Source organism: Lepidochelys kempii, chromosome 1 (genome assembly GCF_965140265.1).
Source record: "Lepidochelys kempii isolate rLepKem1 chromosome 1, rLepKem1.hap2, whole genome shotgun sequence".
Taxonomy (NCBI): domain Eukaryota; kingdom Metazoa; phylum Chordata; order Testudines; family Cheloniidae; genus Lepidochelys; species Lepidochelys kempii.
The window spans coordinates 296,365,607-296,390,493 of record NC_133256.1 but is presented as its reverse complement, the minus strand read 5'-3'; the positions used below and the strand labels follow the sequence as shown (position 1 = coordinate 296,390,493).

Sequence of the window (24,887 nt, the reverse complement as noted above, 5' to 3'; positions counted from 1 at the left end):
TGTTTTTCATGAAGGAGTGTAACTGGATTGTTCAAGTGGAGCCTCTTTGTGGTCCATTAGAGCAAGATTCACCCCACTGTGAATTTTTAAAACTTTTAAAAAGGGCTCCAGAGGTGACATCGGCAATTACAGGCCAGTAAGCTTGACTTCGGTACCGGGCAAACTGATGGAAAGAACAAAATTGCCAGACACACAGATGAACATAATTTGTTGGGGAAGAGTCAACATGGGTTTTGCAAAGGGAAATCATGCCTCACCAATCTCCTAGAATTCTTTGAGGGGGTCAACATGCATGTGGACGAGGGGGATCCAGGGGATATAGTATACTTAAATTTTCAGAAAGCCTTTGACAAGGTCCCTCACCAAAGGTTTTTAATCAAAGTAGGCTGTCATGGGATAAGAGGGAAGGTAACTGGTTAAAACCAGGTAACTGGTTAAAAGATCGGAAACAAAGGGTAGGAATAAATGGTGAGTTTTCAGAATGGAGAGAGATAAATAGTGGTGTCCCACAGGATCTGTACTGGGACCAGTCTTATTCAACATATTCATAAATGATTTGGAAAAAGTGATAAACAGTGAGGTGGCAAAATTTGCACATGATACAAAACTACTCAAGATAGTTAAGTCCCAGGCAGATAGCAAAGAGCTACAAAAGGATCTCTCAAAACTGGGTGACTGGGCAACAAAATGGCAGATGAAATTCAGTGTTGATAAATGCAAAGTAATGCACATTGGAAAACATAATCCCAACTGTACATATAAAATGATGGGGTGTAAATTAGCTGTTGCCACTCAAGAAAGAGATCTTGGAGTCATTGTGGATTGTTCTCTGAAAACATCCACTCAGTGTACAGTGGCAGTCTAAAAAGCGAACTGGGATAGGTCTCCTTCTTTTAACTCCCCTCTTTGGTCCTGATACTGGCTGCTGGTGTGGCACGGCAGGGTCGACTAGGTCCACAGGTTCTTCTCATTGTCAGTGTGGAGCCTGTTTGCCTCCTTAGGCCCCACGCTTGGCAACAAGCGGGTTATCTGCCCCATCATGAGGAGTTAAACCTTTCCTTCAGGTTTGACAGCAGTCATGTAAACAGATGGTGAACACTACCTAGATGAAATTACCGGATCCTGGGGACTACTTTGTTGTGCTTCTGGTCGCTAATTTGCTTTTTGATGTTGTTGGAATATTGTTTCAGGTCAGGTAGCTGTGTTCAGAATTCCCAGGTCTTCAGCCAGTGATAATGAATTTTCTTAGATTACAATTTGTCAATAATTTTCTGGGAAAGTATATATTCCTGAAAGAATGGATATAGTCTATTGTTTGAAGAAAATACTGTTTGACTGCTATGTGGACTAAAATAAGTAATTTTGTTGCAGGTTATCTGCTCCAAAGTCTGAAAGATAAGAACCACTTCTTTCTATGACTAAAAGTGAGATGTATTTGAAAATCTAAGGGCTTATTCATTAAAATTGTATTTCTGCATCTGCTCCTGGCAATGATCATTTTGCTTATAAAGAAATTATTGCAGAATAAGATATCCATATGAATTACAATACGAGGGAAAATTGCTTACTAACTAAAATGGATTAGTTTGGGAAGAGCAAAGTCTAATTTGAAGGGATAATGACTATAGGCAGGGTTGGAGATGGCATGAGGAAGAGAAGAGATTAATATGATTAAGTCAAAGATTTGGGAGCCCTGAAGTGTATTGGAATTGATTATGACAGAGTTTTTTTTTTTTTTTTTTAAATGTAGAGGCCAGGTTGTTTGGAGGCGTCAGCAAAATATACATTGAAATTCCCAATCTGAAAACTAGAAGGAAAAAAGAAAATGAACAGTTTTGAGAAATATTGTAAACAAGTTATATGCACTATTTTTTAATACATTTAAATTCAAGTTAGAGGATAGAAGAAGGAGATGGAAGAATGAGGAGGTGACTGGACTGGACAATAAGAAGGATAGTTTAACTGGAGGATGAGGGTAAACTTTAAGGACAATAGTCTAATAGTGTGGCCAGAGACTCAACACAATTAATATTAATAATGAGAGAAAAGGAATGCAAGCCAAATAAGGAAAGAAGAGGTCAAAGAATATTTAGGTAACTTAGATGTATGAATGTGTGTAGAAGATGTATGATGACATTCATCCTTAGACCTAAGGAACTAGCGGAAGCAACCTTGGAACATAAGCGCCGACTCCATGGGTGCTCCGAGGCTGGAGCACCCACAGAAAAAAAGTAGTGGGTGCTCAGCATCCACTGGCAGCCCCTCGCCCTCCCGCCTGCCAGTGGGCCCCACCAATCAGCTCTTCCCCCTCCCTCCCAGCACTTCCCACCCACTGCAATCAGCTGTTCAATGGTGTGCAGGAAGAACTGCGGGAGAGGGGGAGCAGGGGCAGGAAGAAGCAGGGGCGGGGCGAGGGCTCGAGGCGAGCTGGGGGCTTGAGGGTGGGGTAGAGTTGGGGCAAGGCCTGGGACAGAGCGGGAGTTGAGTTCCCCCCAGGAACTGATGAAGCTGGCGCCTCTGTTTGAAACCATTATCTTTGAAAACTCATTGAGGATGAATGTGGTCCCAGAGGACTGGAGACGGGCAGACATAGTACCTATGTTTAAAAAATGGGAACAAAGATGACCCAGGGAATTATAGACCAGTCAGCCTAACTTTAATAATTTGTCCCAGGTATCTTTCCAGGTATCAAACTATCAGTTTCTAAGCACCTAGAGAATAATAGCGTTGTAAGGAATGCCTATCATGTATTTCTTAATAACAAACCATGCCAAACCAACCTAATTTCCTTCTTTGACAGGGTTATTTGCCTAGTGGATGGTGGGGGGAACAGTAGACATGATATGTGTTGATGTTTTAGTAAGGGTTTTTACACTCCCACATTCTCATAAGCAAACTAACAAAATGTGGTCCACATGAAATTACTATACGGTGAGTGTGCAACTGGTTGAAATACTGCACTCTGAGTAGTTATCAGTGGTTCACTGTCAAGCTGTGAGGATGTATCTAGCAGGGTTCCATAGGGGGTCAGTCCTGGGTCTGACACTATTCAAGAATTTCATTAATGACAAGGATAATGGAGTGGAGAGACTGCTTTATAACATTTGTGGATGTCACCATGCTCGAAAGAGTTGCAAGCACTTTGGAGGACAGAATTAGGATTCAAAGTGACCTTGACAAAATGAGGTATTTGTCTGATATCACCAAGATGAAATTCAATAAAGACAAGTGCAAAGTTTACATGGACGTGGTATACCTTGACTTTAGCAAAGCTTTTGATACAGTCTCCCACAGTATTCTTGCCAGCAAGTTAAAGAAGTATGGATGGAAGAATCCCATGCACTGCTACAGTCTGGCTAAGCGGCAGTTCTGCAGAAAAGGACCTGTAGATTACAGTGGACGAGAAGCTGGATATGAGTCAACATTGTGCCCTTGTTGCCAGGAAGGCTAATGGCATATTGGGCTGCATTAGTAGGAGCATTGCCAGCAGATCAAGGGAATTGATTATTCTCCTCTATTCGGCACTGGTGAGGCCACATCTGGAGTATTGCGTCCAGTTTTGGGGCCCCCACGACAGAAAGGATATGGACAAATTGGAGAGAGTCCAGCAGAGGGCAACAAAAATTATTAGGGGGCTGAGGCACATGACTTATGAAGAAAGGCTGAGGGAACTGGGCTTATTTAGTCTGCAGAAGAGAAGAGTGGGGGGAGGGATTTCCTAAAGCAGATGGAACTTGGCTGTTCTCAGTGGTAGCAGATGACAGAACAAGGAGCAATGGTCTCAAGTTGCAGTGGGGGAGGTAGAGGTTGGATATTAGGAAAAACTATTTCACTGGAAGGGTGGTGAAGCACTGGAATGGGATTCCTAAGGAGGTGATGGAATCTCCATCCTTAGAGGTTTTTAAGGCCTGGCTTGACAAAACCCCGGCTGGGATGCTTTAGTTGGTGTTGGTCCTGCTTTGACCAGGGGGTTGGACTAGATGACCTCCTGAGGTCTCTTCAATCCCTAATCTTCTATGATTCTAAGAACAGGTTAGACAATCACCTGTCAAGCAAGGTTAAGATTTACTTGGTCCTGCCTCAGAGCAGTGCCTGGACTTCATGACTTCTTGAGGTCCTTTCTAGCCCTACATGTCTATGATTCTATGGTTTCAGAGTGGTAACCGTGTTAGTCTGTATCAGCAAAAAAACAGAGGAGTACTTGTGGCACCTTAGAGACTAACAAATTCATTTGGACATAAGCTTTTGTGGGCTTAAACCCACTTCATCAGATGTATCTGATGAAATGGGTTTTAGCCCACGGAAGCTTATGCCCAGATAAACTTGTTAGTCTCTATGATTCTGTTAGTCTCTAAGGTGCCACAAGTACTCCTTTTCTTTTAGCGAATACAGACTAACACAGCTGTTACTCTGAAACCTGTAGGAAGATGGTGGACTGAGATGATTTTGACAGTGTGATCTGGTTACTACTGGATTGTTCTGATGGCAGAGGAGAGGGTGGATGACTAAAACTTCGGATACTGATTTTCAGGTCCCCTAGTTGAGTAAGGGTATGTATACCCTACAGAGCCTATGTGGTCTGGCCCCCTAGGGTAGACTGAGGCCATATCTGCACTTAAAATGCTGCAGTGGCACAGGTGCAGTGCTGTAATGCTTTCGTATAGGCAGTCATTATAGCATCAGGAGGGATTATCCCATTGCTGTAGTCTGTCCACCTCCCCAAGAGGTGGTAGTTAGGTTGATGGAAGAGTTCTTCTGTCGACCTAGCACGGTCTACGCTGGGGTTTAGGTCATCTTAATTACATCTCTCAGGTCTGATCTACACTTGAGACCTATATTGGTATAGCTACGTTGCTCAGGGTGTGAAAAATCCTCACCCCGACTGACATAGTTATACTGACCAAACCCGTCGGTAGACAGCGAAATGTCAGCGGGAGAGCTTCTCGTGGCAACATAGTTACCGCCTCTTGGGGAGGTGGATTATCTATGCCAACAGAAGAGCCCTCTCCCATCAGTGTAGCGTGTCTTCATTAAAGTACAACAGCAGCACAGCTGCGTCAGTGCAGTTGCGTCGATGCAGCATTTTAAGTGTAGGCTTGCCCTCAGTAGTGTGGATTTTTCACATCCTGAGAGATGTAACTATGCTGATGCAACTTTTCAATGTAGATGAGCCTTCAAGTTACACCAAAAGAAGACATTTTTCCATTGGTGTAGGAATATACCATCTCCCCCCCTGAACAACATTAGCTACATTGACAGAAGCTCTCTTCTGTTGACACGGCTGTGTCTACACTGGGGGTTTTGTTGATAGAGCTGTGTTGGTCAGGGGGTGTGGTGTTTTTCACACTTCTGACCAAAGTAGCTATGCCAACTTAACTGTCAAGTGTAGACCAAGCCTGAGTGAAGAGAGGCCTTACATTCAGCTCCATGACATCCTTTCCCCCCATCCCGCCAGACAAGTCACCACCCTTCATATGCTTGTAGGCATTTATAGTATTCCATTTTTAGTCTAGGTTACCTAAGTAATCTCTATAGAATCATAGAATATCAGGGTTGGAAGGGACCCCAGAAGGTCATCTAGTCCAACCCCCTGCTCGAAGCAGGACCAATTCCCAGTTAAATCATCCCAGCCAGGGCTTTGTCAAGCCTGACCTTAAAAACCTCTAAGGAAGGAGATTCTACCACCTCCCTAGGTAACGCATTCCAGTGTTTCACCACCCTCTTAGTGAAAAAGTTTTTCTTAATATCCAATCTAAACCTCCCCCACTGCAACTTGAGACCATTACTCCTCGTTCTGTCATCTGCTACCATTGAGAACAGTCTAGAGCCATCCTCTTTGGAACCCCCTTTCAGGTAGTTGAAAGCAGCTATCAAATCCCCCCTCATTCTTCTCTTCTGCAGGCTAAACAATCCCAGTTCCCTCAGCCTCTCCTCATAACTCATGTGTTCCAGTCCCCTGACCACATCTAGATGTGCAATTTAAACAAAAAACGTTAGTGTGCTTTTTGGGGTTGTTTTTGTTTTTTTTACTGACCTAAGCTTTTCTTTAACAAACAATTGGGAATCTGATTTTTATACTATCTTTTTTTGTGGCAAGGAACATCTACAATAAAGATAGTTTTGAAAATAGAAATGAATTATTTTAATCCTTTTTCATTCTTTAATAACTGTTACTATTTTTTTCTGAAATTGCTCAAATGTGTCTCCTGCTTCTGAATATTGAGGTGTCCAGAACAATATACAAATGTGTAATGCATATAAATCTAACTGGTACTGCAAAATAGTGATCTTAGGTAACTGTTCTTCTCTTTGGGGAAGACAACACAAGATACTTTCTAAGGTCAGTCAAGATTATGCCATTCAGTAGTTATGATTGTTAGTGACAGATATAAAAAAAATTAATTCTTCAGTTAAAATTTCAAATCATGTGAACAATTATTTTATTTAAATGATAGTTTAAAGCAAATTTTTGCATATTTATGCATGGATTTAGATATGAAATTGTAAAATCCAGGTATATGCCCAGAATCATTTTTAAATTGCTTTCTCCTTTTTTCTGAAATTTGGTATTCGGTATATATCCACAGATAACGTTAATTAACCTTTTCATTCCACTTTACAATGCTTGTATAGTTTACCCAATGCCAGTAACAAAGGTAACTCTTTAAGAGTCTAATCCTTAAATCATTAAGTCAAGTTATTGCTTCTCTTTCTTTTGAGCTTCTGATAGCTTCTGATGGTATCAGATCACTTAAATGTTTAACTCTTTGAGCTGGGTGTTGCCTTGTACTCCTTATCTGTTACTTTGGATGTAACTTACGCTTCCTTTTTAACCAATAATCAATGAACTGTGCTTAATTAGTATGAGAAGTGTTTAACACTGCATGTAACAAGCTTAAGGTCTTGGGTACTCTTAAAAATTATTTAAGGATTGAAAATTATTTCTTTATTCCTAATGTGATACCTATTATTTTAATGCAAATAAACATACAGTTAAATGGTGTGGCATTAAGTCATTTACATACTTTCTGTAGCTCAGGTGTTCTTTCTGAATAGTTTAAAATTACTGGTTTATCACTTGGCTAACAGTATATAGATGAAGGTTTTGGCACATATCAAATTAAAACCACTGTTAGGTATGCATTCTTCAGCAACATATGACTTCTCCACTTCTGTTGGCAGTTTCTATTTGGGGGTCTTGAGAAATAAGTAAAATTTTCATTCATTTTAAGATGTCATCCTGATTATAATCTTTTCTGGTAACCCAGATGGGACTTCTGCCTTCATTGACTGAAGGAGAGACAGTTGAAGGATGTTATTGTTTTTCAACAGGTTTTATTGCTATCAATAGAGGAGGATTTCATTCCAGTGCGATGGCTCCATATTCTCTTGATCTGTCCAGGTGTTTTTCAGCTTAAGGAAAGCAGGCAAAGATTTAGGGCCAGAGAGGGACTTTTATTAAGAATTAAAGAGTATGCCCCACTTGTGTTATCCACCCATAAAAAATCCTTTCTGAATCAATATAGAAAGCAAAATTTTTGTCGTGTTTGTGTTTGTTTTGTTTTTTAAAGCAAGAGTCCAGTGAAAATGCCGGATAACTCTTTATGATTTTTCCTAGGAGGTACCAGTTCTTCAGGTTATCTGAAGTTCATAGCTATTGTTTTTGGACTTGCAAAAATTTAACACTGTGTCTTCTGACTTTCTGGTTTGCAACTCTTTCCTATTTCTCAGTGTTATCTTTCTCCTAGGTATAGATCAGTTTGTTCATCTCTAATCCTTGGCAATTCTCATGAAAATGGTCTTTTCTATCTTCTATAAGATACACTTTGATCACTTCTGACCGTTTCACAGTTCTTTCAAAAACTGTACTACTACTCGGGCAAGTACTTCTGGAAACCTAATGCCTTAGCAGAAGTTTATTTTGCTTTACAATAACAGAATCCAGGGCTCAATTTCTTTATCAAAAATTTTATTTCGTAACCTTTCAATTGCTCTTCCACTTGCTTCTGTTTTAAATTAACTGAAAGTTTTCTATATTGACAGCATATCAATAGTTGAAAGATAAATTTAGCAACATATGACTTAAAGACATATCTCAAACTTATATATAATATATTTCGTCAGCCACAAGTTGATAACTTGATATGGAGAAGGTTTGTTAGGGATCAAGTGCTGAGATTGTCTACATCTGTGTTGTGAATCATCTGAAATTTTAAAGGTGGGTGATACTTCTAAATCATAACAGCTTAACTGATTCTGATTACTCAGAGCATCTTATGACTTGAACAAGATTTTGCAAGTATAAAATTACAAGATTTCAAAAGTATATTGACCTAAAATTAGCCAGGCCCAAAGAAAAAAATAATTTGGACTCCATTTCAATATGAATCGGTCAGAATGTATGATTAACGTTAAGGTGTCTTTTTTCATTGGTTTTTGTTTGATTTAAAATGAAAACATCTGAAATGAAGTAAACATTTACACTATATGGATCATATTTCCTGTATGAATAGTATGCAGTGTTAATGGCATACTTCATTTTTGTACTTGAAATAACATGGTGCCCAGTTGGTTATGGAAAGCTTGTCAGGTGCTTAATAAAGAAATATGTAATATTCCACTTTTGTCTAATATTACAAGGTCAGAAAATGATTAATTTTATTTTGCTTTTCGGGGCAGAACAAATAATTGGAATTACATCTTCAGCTTTTTGCATCATATGCTACAAGTTACTGCAAAGATGTTCAGATATAGTAATGAACATTATATATATAAATAAATAGTTTCAGGAAATCAGTCATAAGTTAAAGAGAAAACAAAGGTTTTAAAGTGAGATTTTGAGAAGTGGCTTAGCGGGAAATAGGTCCAGATGATGTGATGTGAAACCTGATGGCAGAAGTGGATGAGAGCCATTATTCTTGTTTCATCATATCTATGTGTAGCTAGGTGCAAGGTCTTTGGAGAAGAGACAGTTTTTGATTTGTCTATAACATAAGTAGAATCTCAAGAGTTATGAACACTTCAGGAATTGAGGTTGTTCGTAATGCTGAACAAAACGTTATGATTGTTCTTTCAAAAGTTTACAACTGAACATTGACTTAATACAGCTTTGAAACTTTACTATGCAGGAAAAAAATGCTGCTTTTAACCATCTTGGTCTCTGCTGCTGCCTGATTGCGTACATCTGGTTCCAAATGAGGTGTGTGATTGACTGGTCAGTTTGTAACTCTGAGATTCTACTATATGCCTAGTTTAATTGTGGGCACTGTAGAAATAAGAAAAAGTGAGTGGAGAGGAGGAGGAATAACGTGAATAGTTGAGGAAGAGGCGAGTTGGAGTCTAAGATGAGACAGAGTGAGACCATGGAATATTTTAAAACTAGACAACTGTTACAAGAAGTGGTTTCAGGTGCATTGGAAGCCAGTGAATGTGATAGTAGATAATTGTCTCACTTGCTGGAATGAGAGAATAACTTGCCTGCAGCACTTCAGGCCACCTTAGGCCAGAGTCAATTGATTTAAATCAAAGTGAATTCAATTGCAAATTTTAGTCATGATTTAAATCAGCAATCAGGAAACCTTGATTTAAATAATCAGTTTTAATTGTGTTTTGCATTGATACGTTTTAGCTATTTTCCTAAAGAAAGGTTGTTCTGATTGGTTGCTAACCACTAAAACATGTTGATTTACAACTAAATTAACATTAACTGTAGTGCTACAGTAAATGTTAACATAGTATTTGCGCTGAATTTAGTGGTTCGTCTAAAAAGGAGGATATACTATATCTATACTTATTTATATAAGCAATAATATAGCTTTTCTTACGATTTGTTCAGATTCTTAATTTTAACATTGTTTGTTGTGTTAGAAAATGGTGAATGGCACATATTTTGTTTACTAGATGATTGTTTTTGAACTTGATTTGTGTCTACTTGGATTAAAAAATCCAATTCAATTAAAACACACACCAAAAAAGCATTTTAATTAAATAAAACATTAAATGTTATGGAAACATCAGGGAAAAACGTTTCTCAAAAAGTTTGTCAAAACATATTCTTGCATTTAAAACTGATTTATTAAACAAAGGGTGTATTATCTGTAGTTAATGAATTGAACTGGTTGTTTCTGGTCACAATGTACTTCAAGATTTTAGAACTAGTAAATCTTATCCTCACATTTAGTGTTTATTCATAGATTGGAAGAGGGAAAAAAAGCTTTCCTGCTTTTTCAACTTTATTGGTTTCTAGTCAGTCATTGAACTGAATTAGTTGAATAAACTGAAATAAAGAAAATATTCTCTCTGAACCTGCAGAAGTAGGTCCTCAGCAGACTCTGGTTCCAGGTGCTTAGCCAGTAATTTCCACCGGTTAGTGGTTTGTCTTTCTTTAAAACTTGGCAGAAAAAAATGAACTGCTTAATATGATTTTTTTGTTTGAATTAACTGACTGTAATAGATTATAATAAACTGAGGCCATAACATAAATTAATTTCAAATTTATTTTAAAAAATAAACTTGTATTTAATTAAAATGAAAAGATTTTATAAAATCCATTTTTTTTAATTAAATCTTTTTTTTTAATCCACTCCACCTTAAACTATGGAAGGCAGCATGTTCTGTACTGCTATTATTTTTTTGAAGAAATAATTACTATTGTAATATTACACACCTAATGGTATGTTTCTAATGGACTACGTTAAAGAAAATAGAATAAATTGTCCTTTGGTTAGAAAGTAAATTCATTCTATAGCTACGGTATTCCTTCAGTTGGGGAAGTGTCCCTCACCAAGTAAGAAATTTAAAATATATGTACAAATTTTTCATAGGTTTCAGAGGAACAGCCGTGTTAGTCTGTATTCGCAAAAAGAAAAGGAGTACTTGTGGCACCTTAGAGACTAACCAATTTATTTGAGCATGAGCTTTCGTGAGCTACAGCTCACTTCATCAGATGTTTACCGTGGAAACTGCAGCAGACTTTATATACACACAGAAATCATGAAACAATACCTCCTCCCACCCCACTGTCCTGCTGGTAATAGCTTATCTAAAGTGATCAACAGGTGGGCCATTTCCAGCACAAATCCAGGTTTTCTCACCCTCCACCCCCCCCCCCCCCCCACAAATTCACTCTCCTGCTGGTGCTAGCCCATCCAAAGTGACAACTCTTTACATAATCAAGTCGGGCTATTTCCTGCATAGATCAAGGTTTTCTCACATCCCCCCCACCCCCATACACACACAAACTCACTCTCCTGCTGGTAATAGCTCATCTAAACTGACCATTCTCCAGGTTTTTCATACTTATCTAAACATCTGAATCCTTAAATCTGAGTCAAATTTGGGCAAGTGTTATCCCTATTCATGTCTTTTGTTCATGTATGAACTTGACTTGCTTTATTCTAAATTATTACTCTTTTTCTTCCTCATTAGTAGTCTGTTTCCAACCAGCATATTGCAGGCAGATCTTGACTGACGCTGCTTGTTTTTGTAATAAAATGTTGGAAGCTAGCACGACGGGAGGAATGCTTTATTTTATTTTTCAGGATATGTTTGCAGGAATAACCTCTATCTACTCTGTATCTTTGAGAGCACATGGTAATCTTGTATGAAGTAAGGTTAAAAGGTAAATTGCATGCTACTGTTTCTTTTGGCTGTTGCAATAAAGTGCTTGACCTTTTGAAACCTATTTTTATCGTAGGCAGTAACCTGTTTAGTTCTGCTTATCAAAAGAGGATTTCATTGCTTTCTTTCCATGCTGCTCTTATTCAAAATATACTGTATCATTCTAGCATCAGTGGAGTTAACTAGCAAGAAAGTTATAAGTGTAAAATAAGTACAACTTTTAAAAACTAGTATTTAAACTACAAAAGTAAGCCTTTTTATCCAGTAAATGCTTTCATATGCAATTCCATGCTTTCCAGCAATTTGTCTCATTATCCAGTCTATGCCTTTTAGACATGCCGCTTCCTTCCTTTCATACTACTACTACTCAGTACAATGAGCATTTCCGTATTGCACCACCATCACCAAAAAAATATAAAAAAGTCCTGCTATTCTTACTTGTTGGTCAAAACGGAAGGATTCTGGGCTTATATAGATGTTTAAAATTGTTATACTGATTAAGAAGGTTGAGAAACAGAAAAGGTTTGATTTCATCTCAAAGATCTAAACTATATCAATTATCTAATCTAATTTAATTTTTGAAATAAGGTTACATTTTTCATCTGAGTTAATGGGATAGTTATTTCCAGAAATTCTCCAGCAAAACTTTCTTTGTACTGGCCAATTCATATGAATTAGTTTGGTATATTACATCTCATACTTCTGCTACCACCAAACTATTTTCTTTGTTGCAAAGAGAAATATTAAATACCAATGTCATAGGATTCCTCATGTGTTTAATTATATTATGGAGGAGTTGGTAGCAACCGCTACATAAATGTTGCCTAACACTTTTCATTATTGCCCGTTGCTTTCAAATGCTTATACGTTTGCCAAACTTTAACTGTTTGGGTTGAAATTTTCGGTGCTTTGTCTCTGTGTCAAGTTGAATTATTTTGAAAAGTTTCAGCAAAAATGGTGCAGTCATCTCTGGGAATGTGGCTTTTGGCAAGGGATTAGTTGTAGAGCTGAGCATTTTTATTTGTTTGTTTATTTATTTGGTTCAGTGTCTGAACAGAAGTGGGAGGTTGGGGATTAGTTTTGAACTAGACCAGATTTTTTTCTCACTGAAATGAAAAACTGGAAGGGAAAAAAAAAAAAAGCGTTTGCGTAGAACTTAATGGCATTTTGAAAGGAAATGTTCATTCAAATTGACATTTTCTAAATGAAACAGATTGATTCTAATGGATATATTCAAAAGAAAACATTTCAGGTTTTTTGAAAAATGTTTCCTCATGTTTTATTTGGTTGAAACTGTTAGCCAACTTCTGCCTGAATTTACAAATAGTTTTGGTTGTCCCAAAACTGCATTTTTTTCAGCGAGTTTACTATTTCCCAAAACTAGATAGTTGTGGGGTCAAAAATGATAGCTTTTGCTGTCTTTGTGTATAGATTATTCAGATTTGACCAAGTTATAAACCACAGAATATTGCACAGACTCACTGAGCCTACTGCATCATTCTGAAGTGGTCACACAGACCAGAACTTGTAATGGGACACAGACAAAAAGAATGCTTCTGGCTGACACCACCCAACAAATTATTCATTGGTTTAGAGGAAATTGCACTGTGTTAGGGGCCAGGAGACCATTATTTCTCTACTAACTTCTTCTACTGACTAGTCTAGTGTTAATAATCCCATGTACTTTACAACCCTTAATGTAGAGCAAGGCCTCATGAAGGAGAGCAAGTATCAGTCTCTCCATGTTACAGAAGGAGTAAGTGCAAGGTTGTATGAATCCAGTTCTGACAGAGCTGGAAAGAGAATCCAGGTCCCTAATGTCGCCACTTCTGTGTGAATGCTGTCTCCCAAATATTAGAGGAAAATATCTCACATATTTAGGGTTTGTTTTCACGTACAGTGCTACAGTGACGCAGCTACAGTGCTGTACAGATAGATACTCCTACTCCAGTGGGAGTGCTGCTCCTGTCAGCTTTGTTAATCCACCTCCCTGAGAGGTGGTATCTATGTAGGCAGGAGAAGCTCTCCCGTCAACCTAGCACCATCAACACAGGGGCTTAGGTTGGTATAACTATGTCGTTCGGGGTATGGATTTTTCACACCCCTGAGAGACATAGCTATGACAATATAGGTCTGTAGTGTAGACCTGGTTTTATCAACTTGGGGCTTGTCTACACTACAGTTTATGTTGGTATAACTTGTGTTTCTCTGGGGTTTGAATAAACCACCCTCTTGAGGCGACATAAGTTACACCCCCCTAAGTGCCGGTGTCTGCAGAAGAGCTTTTCCTGCTGCCCATAGCAAGTGCCTCTTGCAGAAGTGGTTTTATTAAGCTGACGGGAGAGCTCTCTTCTGTCAGCGTAGAGCGTCTTCACCAGACGCGCGAGTGATGCACTGATGCAGCTGTGCCACTAGTGTAGACTAGCCCTTGATTAGTTGTTTGCATCATGAGGTTCTCAAAATGGTTTATGGAGTCAAACAGCACAAGAGGCTGCTATAAGCATTCTGAAGAACATAGAAATAAATCTAGAAAGTAAACAAAGAAACATGTTAATGATTTAAATATCTTATATATGTTATATTACTCTCAGTAAGGACAGACACGAACCAGACTTAGAATCAAAGCAGTTTAGTAATTGCTAGAATCTGAAGACAAGCGCGGATCTCAAAAAATCATGGGTGTTGTCACATATCTTTCCATGTTCATTCCAAATCTGTTCTGTCAGCTCACCCTCCCAGACAACTCCTGGTAAATGTTCAGTGACACTGGATTGAGCCACACAGAAATTCCTTTAATGAGTTTGATAGGTAACAGTTCTTGTGCTGAAATGCTTCAATGTCGCTCAACCTGTCTCATTATCAGTTACTGCTATGACAGAAAAAAGTGGAAGGTGAATATCCTACAACTCAAAAACCTTCATAGATGCAAAATACAGGCATATCTAAAAATGGAAAAATAGATAACCATCATATTTGACTATGAGAAATGTTAACAGTCCCTTAAGGCAAGTGAATTTACTGAGTGACTTCAGAAGGCCGATCCTTTCCTTTGTGTGGGGTTTATCTTCCAGTTTGCTACCCGTGGAACACATTTACCCTGCTAGTTTGCATGGAAGCAGCAAGATTTGTGGGAGCAAGTATGGAGGGGAGGTGGCTTCCAGTGAGCCACTAACTGCTTTAGCAACAGCAGCAGGAAAATATTTGCAATAAGGAGCAAGGATATTAAATCCAGGGTCATATGTCTTAAACTCCACTGTTCTACTTTACCCCTGAACTCCCACTACCACCACAAACTGGGTTACACTGTGCTATGGAGAAGTGGAATATAATGCCATATCATATATTAAAAATCCCTTTTATATTAGACCACAATATTTCAATTTCAAGCTATTACTAAATACAAGAGCTTTATGTGGTACTTCTCTTAATACTTTTGCACATCTGGCTGAACTGAAGACATACATTTGTAAAGAAATTTGAATACAGTTTATTTGGCTGTGATCCTGCACACTTTTGTTCATGTGAAAGTACTTCCACGAATAGTTCAAAATGACTTCAGGGGATTATCTTGCATTAGTAAGTAGTTCTCTCACTTCACTAAAGCTTTTTGCACTCAGACACTTAGTTTGCATTTTTTAGCTCTATGTTTAATTTGAGTAATGGAATTCAGTATTGTGAGTGTTTTAACAATCGTAGAGGATAGGGTTGAGAGTGGCAATTTAGACATACAAAAATCTTTGATTCAGAAATGGGCCTCTAGTAACTGATTTGTGAGGCTACTATCATACATTAAGTAATTTTAAACTTTTAAAAACTCTAAGATTTAACATCAACTAAGTAATAAAAAGGGATAATCTAAGTAATGACTTTCTCTACTTGCAGCTGTTAGTTTTACTTTATGGACTTTAAAAAGCTATCTGTTACATACAGTTCAGTACTTAATATTTATTAGGTGTGTAGTATTTTCCTTATGCTACATGTATAACTGTAAAAAAACAAAACAAAAAACACTCAAATCCTGTGGCATGCAAATTAAAACATATTTGAGCTTTTCCTTATAGAAAGTGTGGAGTTTCTCTTTAGCCACTGATGTGAATGAGCATTCTCATAAAAAAGGTGGTTCTCAGACTCAAAGATCCAGTAGTTTTTAGTTAAATTATCAGTGTACTTGGCAGTGTATTGAGGAGAAAAGTAAGCCCTTTATATCTTTACAGACTAGCTATTGTTAGCTGGAGGAGGAAAACACTTTTTTTTTTAAATCTTTTGCTAGATATCCATTTAGGGCATGATCCTAAGAGAGTTGTGGGTGCTCATCATCAGGTCCTGAGAGAAACAGCACTGCATTTGTTATTACTTACCTGTATTTATTACAGCACCTTATTGGTAGAACCTAGCTTACCAACAAACAGCTCTCTGTGGAATTAATGCCGGGATTTTAAATAGCAATTTACAGACTTTGTCCCCTACTAAAACATGGGGTGGTGGTTTGGTTTTTGCATTTCTATGCCAATTAAATCCCTCTCTCTCTCTCACACACGCCCCTATTCTGGTACAGCATAAATGAAAAATTCCTTCCTGTGTGTCCTAGAAACATTAAAATCTGAACATTATTAATGCATTTCTAGCTAGAGAATTAACATAAGCAAACAATCTTTTGTAGATAAACTGCACCCTTCCTGTTTTGGATGGAGCAATAAGTTTACTGTGGAACAGATTTAGGAAATAGCTCTCCATCAGTTCTGTACTTTATAAATAAAATGTTGCTGGGCGAGGTCCTTCCTTTAGCATAAAGCTGATTATTTCCTGTTTAATCCTGAACTAGCGCATTTTAAGAAGCTTTTTTCAATATTAAACTGTAGTTTAGAGTTTTTGTTTTGTTGAACTCTTCAGTAGTTCCGTCTGCCTTGAAATCATGTAAAAATCAGTTTCATGGACTATACAAAGGTTATTCAGAAAATTACTGTAGACAAAATAGAGACGAATGAATATTTTAACTGCTACCTTTTGAAATGATACAGTAAAGCATTTGTTTAGATTTGAATATAAATTCTCATTGGTTAAAAAGGTATCATAAAATAAGTTTGTTTTTCATGCATTGCAAAAATTCCTGGTTAAGTGATTTCACTTAAAATATCAGAATATAAAACAAATATCAGAATAAAAAAACTAACATGTGATAATCTTCTGTTGTAAGACATGTCATTTTAGTTCAGATTTATTTTAGATTCAAAACAAAAACAAAAACATTATTTCTGTCAGAAGGATATAGAAAGAGGTAGAATGTAGGTAAAACAGCAGTATTAGATTAGGGAACACACAGGTTAATATATGAAGTAACATTACCCTCATCCAACACATCTGTTGTAAAGAAGCCTATGAAATTTAGGCCACACACAAACTGGTCTCCAAGGGCCTGTAGTTGGTGTTAGAATGCTGTTATGTGGTCTGATTGGTTTAGTAAGGAATTATCTCCAGTAAAACCTTGTAACATAATAGTCCTCACTCTCCCACATGGGGACTACTTTTGCTTGACTTGAGTAAGATGTTTCTTAAAGAAGTAATAATGAAGTTTATTGTGTTGCCAAAAAGTAACATTGTGTGAATTGTATGCTGTCAGAAAATTGGTTTATTAGTGTTAGATATCAACTCTTGTTCATTTAAACAGCAACTTAAACTGTTCAGCTGATGAATGTCTAAAAAATAAATTACACTGATATCCTAGCAATACATTTTAATTAAGTATGTTCTATCACTGTTAATGGAAACTAGTTTTATTATGATTTTTACAGAGATGTATTCAGAAAATGGAACACAAGGTTCCCTGAGTAGGATTTTGTTGTTGGGCTTTCTAAGTATTCAGAATTATTCTGTAGCAGTGCAAGGCAAATTAGATCCTTAGTAATATGCCTATATCCTTCAATATGCTGGCTACTTCCAGAATGGTGCTGTGCTTTCCCAACTCCCATTGACTTCAGTGAAAGTTGAGGGAGCTTACAGTTCACACAAAATCACATAAATAAAGGGCAATTCTATTCTGAAAAGTGACTGTTAAAAATAACATTACCTTACTCAACAGATCTGCCCCTGATCTGTCCAGAGTCATAACTGCTTATTTCAGTGACAAAACTGAGGATTGGTTTTGCTGCTTTTTATTGCTGTTGGCCCTGTAGAACCAACACAGCTAAAGCTGAGAGAGCTGTAGAGTCATCTTTGGAGGTACTGCCTTCTCCTGCAGTGTGACGGGCCTGCTCCATGGGCAGCTATAAAAGGTTATATCGAACAAGACCCTACCTCCTCCCCACCTTCTTTGGGCAATATGTGGCCCCAGAGACAATAGACTCATAGAACTGGAAGGGACCTCGAGAGGTCATCTAGTCCAGTCCCCTGCACTCAAGGCAGGATTAAATATTATCTGTAATCCCTGACAGGTGTTTGTCCAACCTGCTCTTAAAAATCCTTAATGATGGAGATTCCACAGCCTCCCTGGCCAATTTATTCCAGTGCTTAACCACTCTGACAGGAGGTTTTTCCTAATGGCCAACCTAAACAACCCTTACTGCAATTTAAGCCCATTGCTTCTTGTCCCATCCTTGGAGGTTAAAAAGAACAATTTTTCTCCCTTCTCCTTGTAACAACCTTTTATGTACTTGAACACTGTTATCATGTCCCCTCTGAGTCTTCTGTTCTCCAGACTAAACAAACCCATTTTTTTCAATCTTCCCTCATAGGTCATGTTTTGTAGACCTTTAATCATTTTTGTTGCTCTTCTCTGGACTTTCTCCAATTTGCCCACATTTTTCCTGAAATGAGGCAACCAGAACTGGACACAATACTCCAGTTGAGGCCTAAAAATCTGCATGGAGTAGAGTGGAAGAATTACTTATCGTGTCTTGCTTACAATACTCCTGTTAATACATTCCAGAATGATGTTTGCTTTTTTTGCAACAGTGTTCCACTGTTGACTCATATTTAGTTTGTGATCCATTATGACCCCCCCAGAGTCCTTTCCACAGTACTCCTTCCTGGGCAGTCATTTCCCATTTTGGATGTGTGCAACTGATTGTTCCTTCCTAAGTGGAGTACTTTGCATTTGTCCTTATTGCATTTCATCCTATTTCCTTCAGACCATTTCTCCAGTTTATTCAGATCATTTTAAATTTTAATCCTATGCTCCAAAGCACTTGCAACCCCTCCAAGCTTGATATCGTCCGCAAACTTTATAAGTATACTCTGTATGCCATTATCTAAATCATTGATGAAGATATTGAAAAGAACAGGACCTAGAACCGATCCCTGTGAGACCCCTCCCCTTCCAGCATGACTCTGAACCACTGATAAGTATTCTGTAGGAACCATTTTCCAGCCAGTTAAGCACCTACATTATAGTAGCTCCGTCTAGGTTGTATTTCCCTAATTTGTTTGAGAAGGTCATGCAACACAGTATCAAAAGCCTTACTAAAGTCAAAGATATACCATATCTACCGCTCTCCCCCCCCCCAAATATCCACAAGGCTTGTTACCCTGTCAAAGAAAGCTCTCAGACTGGTTTGACACGATTTGTTCTTCACAAATCCATGCTGACTGTTACTTATCACCTCATTATCTTCTAGGTGTTTGCAAATTAATTTCTTAATTATTTGCTCCATTATCTTTCTGGGTACAGAAGTTAAGCTGACTAGTTTGTAATTCCCCGGGTTGTCCTTATTTCCCTTTTTATAGATTGGCACTCTGTTTGTCCTTTTCCAGTCTTCTGGAATGTCTCCCGTCTTCCATGACTTTTCAAAGATAACTGCTAATGGCTCAGATATTTCCTCAGTCAGCTCCTTGAGTATTCTAGGATGGATTTCATAAGACCCTGGAGATTTGGAGACATCTAAGTAATTTTTGACTTGTTCTTTCCCTATTTTACACTCTAATCGTACCTCATTTTCACTGGCATTCACTATGTTAGACCATGCAGGAACAAGTCTGTGCTACTCCAAGAACAGGGACTATCACTGTGACAGCCTTTGCATGGTTTGCAAAGGTGAGGAGGCTTACTGTGGGCTCCCATCCACCAGTGCACAGTTACGAGAGTGAGTCATAATCTGGTCCTGGCTTCTGATCAGCTCCACTTATGCAAACCCAGTGAATTCACTAGAACTGCACAGGGTGCCACCAAAACATAATTTTAAAACATACTGTCCAGATGCAATTGAGAGCCTAATCTGAATATAATGGTGTTGCATGACTGCAACTGAATGCATGGTTTGATCTGCATATCCTTTCTTACTGATGACGGTACACAAAAAAAGAAAGAATCCAGCTTGACTCTCACGGTCCATGCTGAGTGTGCAGGTCTTCCAGTTTAAAATTATATATGTGTGTGTATATATATGTAAATAAACAAACCTGTAAACTGAGCACCGAAATCACTGAGAGACAATAAGCATGGAAACCCAAATGTGACACTTTTAGAGAGTCACTTTTCAGAGTAGAACCATACTTATTAAACAGGGTCTGGCAGATGAAGGCAGGGTTTGGGACTGTAATTAACATTTTTATTTTTATTTTTATCATGGAGTATATTCCAAGCAAAACAACTGACTCTAAGCAATTTCTAAAGTGTTGTCACCTTGAGTATCTAAATGCCAAGCATTATACATTTTTAAAAATAATTATTACATTTTAGAAAATCTCTAACACCAGATATCTACAGATGTTTCACTAAATTAAATAAAAGGGGACTAGAATTGTAATTGCGTGCAACTAACATTCTTCTTTTACATTTCTTCAATGAGAAAAGCAGAGATTAACATAAAATAATTAAAAGAAGTACTTGTGGCACCTTGGAGACTAACAAATTTATTTGAGCATAAGCTTTTGTTAACTACAGCTCACTTTGTCAGATGCATGCAGTGGAAAATACAGTGGGGAGATTTTATATACACAGAGAACATGAAACAATGGGTGTTATCATATATACGGTAACAAGAGTGATCAGGTAAGGTGAGCTATTACCAGCAGGAGAGAAAAAAACCTTTTATAGTTATAATCAAGGTGGGCCATTTCCAGCAGTTGACAAGAACATGTAAGGAACAGTGTGTGTGTGTGTGTGTGGGGGGGGGAATAAACATGGGGAAATAGTTTTACTTTGTGTAATGACACATCCACTCCCAGTCTTTATTCAAGCCTAATTTAATGGTGTCCAGTTTGCAAATTAATTCCAATTCAGCAGTCTTTCATTGGAGTCTGTTTTTTGAAGTTTTTTTGTTGGAGAATTGCGACTTTTAGGTCTGTAATCGAGTGACCAGAGAGATTGAAGTGTTCTCCAACTGGTTTTTGAATGTTATAATTCTTGACCTCTGATTTGTGTCCATTTATTCTTGTATGTAGAGACTGTCCGGTTTGGCCACTGTACATGGCAGAGGGGCATTGCTGGCACATGATGGCATATATCACATTGGTAGATGTGCAGGTGAACGAGCCTCTGATAGTGTGGCTGATGTGATTCGGTCCTATGATAGTGTCCCCTGAATTGACATGTGGACACAGTTGGCAATGGGCTTTGTTGCAAGGATAGGTTCGTGAGTTAGTGGTTTTGGTGTGTGGTTGCTGGTGAGTATTTGCTTCAGGTTGGGGACTGTCTGTAAGCAAGGACTGGCCTGTCTCCCAAGATCTGAGAGAGCGATGGGTCGTCCTTCAGGATAGGTTGTAGATCCTTGATGATGTGCAATGGGATCAGAGGGTAATGGCTTGTAGAATTTCCATTACCCTCTGATCCCACTGAGGGTTACCAAAAGAAACTACACCATCTGCTCAAGAAATTCCCTGAAAAAGCACAAGAACAAATCTGCACAGACACACCCCTAGAACTCCGAGCAGGGCTATTCTATCTGCTTCCCAAGATCCATAAACCTGGGAATCCTGGACGCCCCATCGTCTCCAGCATTGGCACCCTGACAGCAGGATTGTCTGGCTACTACTTCTCCTCAGGCCCTACTCTACCAGCACTTCTAGCTATCTTCGAGACACCACTGACTTCCTGAGGAAACTACAATCTATTGGTGATCTTTCTGAAAACACCATCCTGGCCACTATGGATGTAGAAGCCCTCTATACCAACATTTCACGCAAAGATGGACTACAAGCCATCAGGAACAGTATCCCCGATAATGTCATGGCAAACCTGGTGGCTGGACTTTGTCCTCACCCATAACTATTTCACATTTGGGGACACTGTGTACCTTCAAATCAGCAGCACTGCTTTGGGTACCCGCTTGGCCCCACAATATGCCAACATTTTTATGGCTGACTTAGGACAACACTTCCTCAGCTCTCATCCCCTAATGCCCCTACTCTACTTTTGCTACATTGATGACATCTTCATCATCTGGACCCATGGAAAGGAAGCCCTTGAGGAATTCCACCATGATTTCAACAATTTCCATCCCACCATCAACCTCAGCCTGGACCAGTCCACACAAGAGATCCACTTCCTGGACACTACATCGCTAATAAAGTGATGGTCACATAAACACCACTCTATACTGGAAACCTACTGACCGCTATACTTACCTGCATGCCTCCAGCTTTCATCCAGACCACACCACACGATCCATTGTCTACAGCCAAGCTCTATGATACGTCCTCATTTGCTCCAACCCCTCAGACACAAACACCTACAAGATATCTATCAAGTGTTCTTACAATTACAGTACCCACCTGCTGAAGTGAAGAAACAGATTGATAGAGCCAGAGGAGTACCCAGAAGTCACCTACTACAGGACAGGCCCAGCAAAGAAAATAACGCCACTAACCGTCACCTTCAGCCCCCAACTAAAACCTGTCCATCGCATCATCAAGGATATACAACCTATCCTGAAGGACGACGCATCACTCTCTCAGATCTTGGGAGACAGGCCAGTCCTTGCTTACAGACAGCCCCCCAACCTGAAGCAAATACTCACCAGCAACCACACACCACACAACAAAAACACTAACCCAGGAAACTATCCCTGCAACAAAGCCCATTGCCAACTGTGTCCACATATCTATTCAGGGGACACCATCATGGGGCCTAATCACATCAGCCACACTATCAGAGGCTTGTTCACCTGCACATCTACCAATGTGATATATGCCATCGTGTGCCAGCAATGCCCCTCTGCCATGTACAGTGGCTAAACTGGACAGTCTCTACATACAAGAATAAATGGACATAAATCAGAGGTCAAGAATTATAATATTCAAAAACCAGTTGGAGAACACTTCAATCTCTCTGGTCACTCGATTACAGACCTAAAAGTTGCAATTCTCCAACAAAAAAACTTCAAAAAACAGACTCCAATGAGAGACTGCTGAATTGGAATTAATTTGCAAACTGGACACCATTAAATTAGGCTTGAATAAAGACTGGGAGTGGATGTGTCATTACACAAAGTAAAACTATTTCCCCATGTTTATTCTCCCCCCCCCCCACACACACACACTGTTCCTTACACGTTCTTGTCAACTGCTGGAAATGGCCCACCTTGATTATCACTATAAAAGGTTTTTTTTTTCTCCTGCTGGTAATAGCTCACCTTACCTGATCACTCTTGTTACCGTATATATGATAACACCCATTGTTTCATGTTCTCTGTGTATATAAAATCTCCCCACCGTATTTTCCACTGCATGCATCCAATGAAGTGAGCTGTAGCTCACGAAAACTTATGCTCAAATAAATTTGTTAGTCTCTAAGGTGCCACAAGTACTCCTTTTCTTTTTGCGGATATGAGTAACACGGCTGCTACTCTGAAACATTAAATAATTAGATATTATACAGCAGGTTAGATCATTTGTTTCTCTGTTTGCATTTCAATGAATGTGTAATTGCTCTATAAACACATTGATTAATGGGTATGAAAATTACCATACAGATCCAAAGCAAAATTGTTAGTACATATTAAAGAAAGGGAATATAGTATATGGTTATTGTTTAATTTAAAATTTTGTAGATGGTATAGTGCACAAGTGTTGTGTGTTTATTAATCTAGCTTTTTAGAACCAGGAAAAGGAATTCATTTTAGGTAGAAAAACAATGTCAAAATGTAGTTGATCATTTGAATTGCATGCATATAGTATTACGGTAATTCTAAACATATTGCTTGTTCTTTTTCCAGTGTGGATCTCTAAATTAAATATTTTACACATGAACATGAAAATACAGTTTCTGTGGGTGAAATGATAATTAAATGGCATCTGTTCTAATGGGAATTTCTATGTTTTTTTCTCTTGCAAGAAGGAATATACTAAGTAGTCCATTCCAGGTGAGCTATCTGGGTCAATTTAAATTAGGTTAATGTTGTGTTTTGCAGGGCTGTGAAAAGTCTGGGGGAGGATCAGGGGCGGAAATGTGGATTGGAAGGATGGTTTGATACACATTTTGAATTTCTATATCACTGAGGTGTTTACATGAACATCACATTGAAAAACTGTTTGGTACTAAAAACATTGTATTTTAATGTAAATGAATAAATAGTTGCCTGATTTGTTAGCATTTAAATTTGCAATTATAAAGTAGGAGTCAGGACTGTGAATAAAGGTTAACATTTTCAGATGTGAGTACCTAAAGTTAGATACCAAAACCAGCCGTCTGGTTTGTAGAGAGTTGTGGAAAATCTGGTCTCTGAAAATCTGGTCACTTTTTTTCTAGGTGTCCGTCTCACAGTGAAACATAAAATGAGCTGGTCAGCTTTATTCTGGCAGAGTATCCACTCTATTATAGTTAAGGTTGAGCATTGCGTTGGGTTTAACAGTTGACTGTAAGGGTACGTTTAAGGTGTGACAGTAGCGCAGGAAGCCATACCCACGCCAGCTTAAATCTAGCTAGTGTGAGTAACAGTACCAATGAGGGCATGGCGACATGGACCCCACGTGGGCTAGCCACCTGAGTATGTACCAAAAGTCCCCAGTGGACTTGTACTTGGGCAGCTAACCTGCACTGAAGCCCATGCTACCATGTCCACTGCTGTTATCATTGGTGCTAGCTAGATTAAAGCTAGCATGGGTATGCCTACCCACACTACAACTAAACTTAAATTGCGGTGTAGATGTGTCCTAAGTGCTCTAAAATCTGCATGCTCAGATAGTCTTGAGATTTGCTGTGCTTCGTAGGGAAGGGGGTGCTAAGTAGTGTTAGTGGTCCAAATTTGGGACCATTTGTGGAAGGGGTTCCCCTTTAGGAGATACCACTCTTTTAAAAACAAACCTCATTCATCGATCCTTTTATACTTTTGGTAAAT

General features: G+C 38.6%; 1 protein-coding gene across 9 annotated transcripts in view; it reads left to right on the top strand.

Moving 5' to 3' along the window:
• The window catches only part of PPHLN1 (periphilin 1), a 140,739-nt gene that overhangs the window by 105,369 nt on the left and 10,483 nt on the right, over nt 1-24,887 (top strand). Inside the window, exon 11 of one of the 9 annotated variants that reach the window (XM_073328031.1) lies at nt 23,888-23,912. The exons of 6 other annotated variants lie outside the window; for them this stretch is intronic. In XM_073328031.1, coding sequence (XP_073184132.1) covers nt 23,888-23,902 — 15 coding nt within the window. In that variant the 3' untranslated portion in view covers nt 23,903-23,912. Of the gene's footprint in view, nt 1-11,540; nt 11,621-23,765; nt 23,799-23,887; nt 23,913-24,887 lie in introns of those variants that run through there. 2 more of the 9 variants (XM_073328030.1, XM_073328029.1) reach the window with 2 other exon arrangements.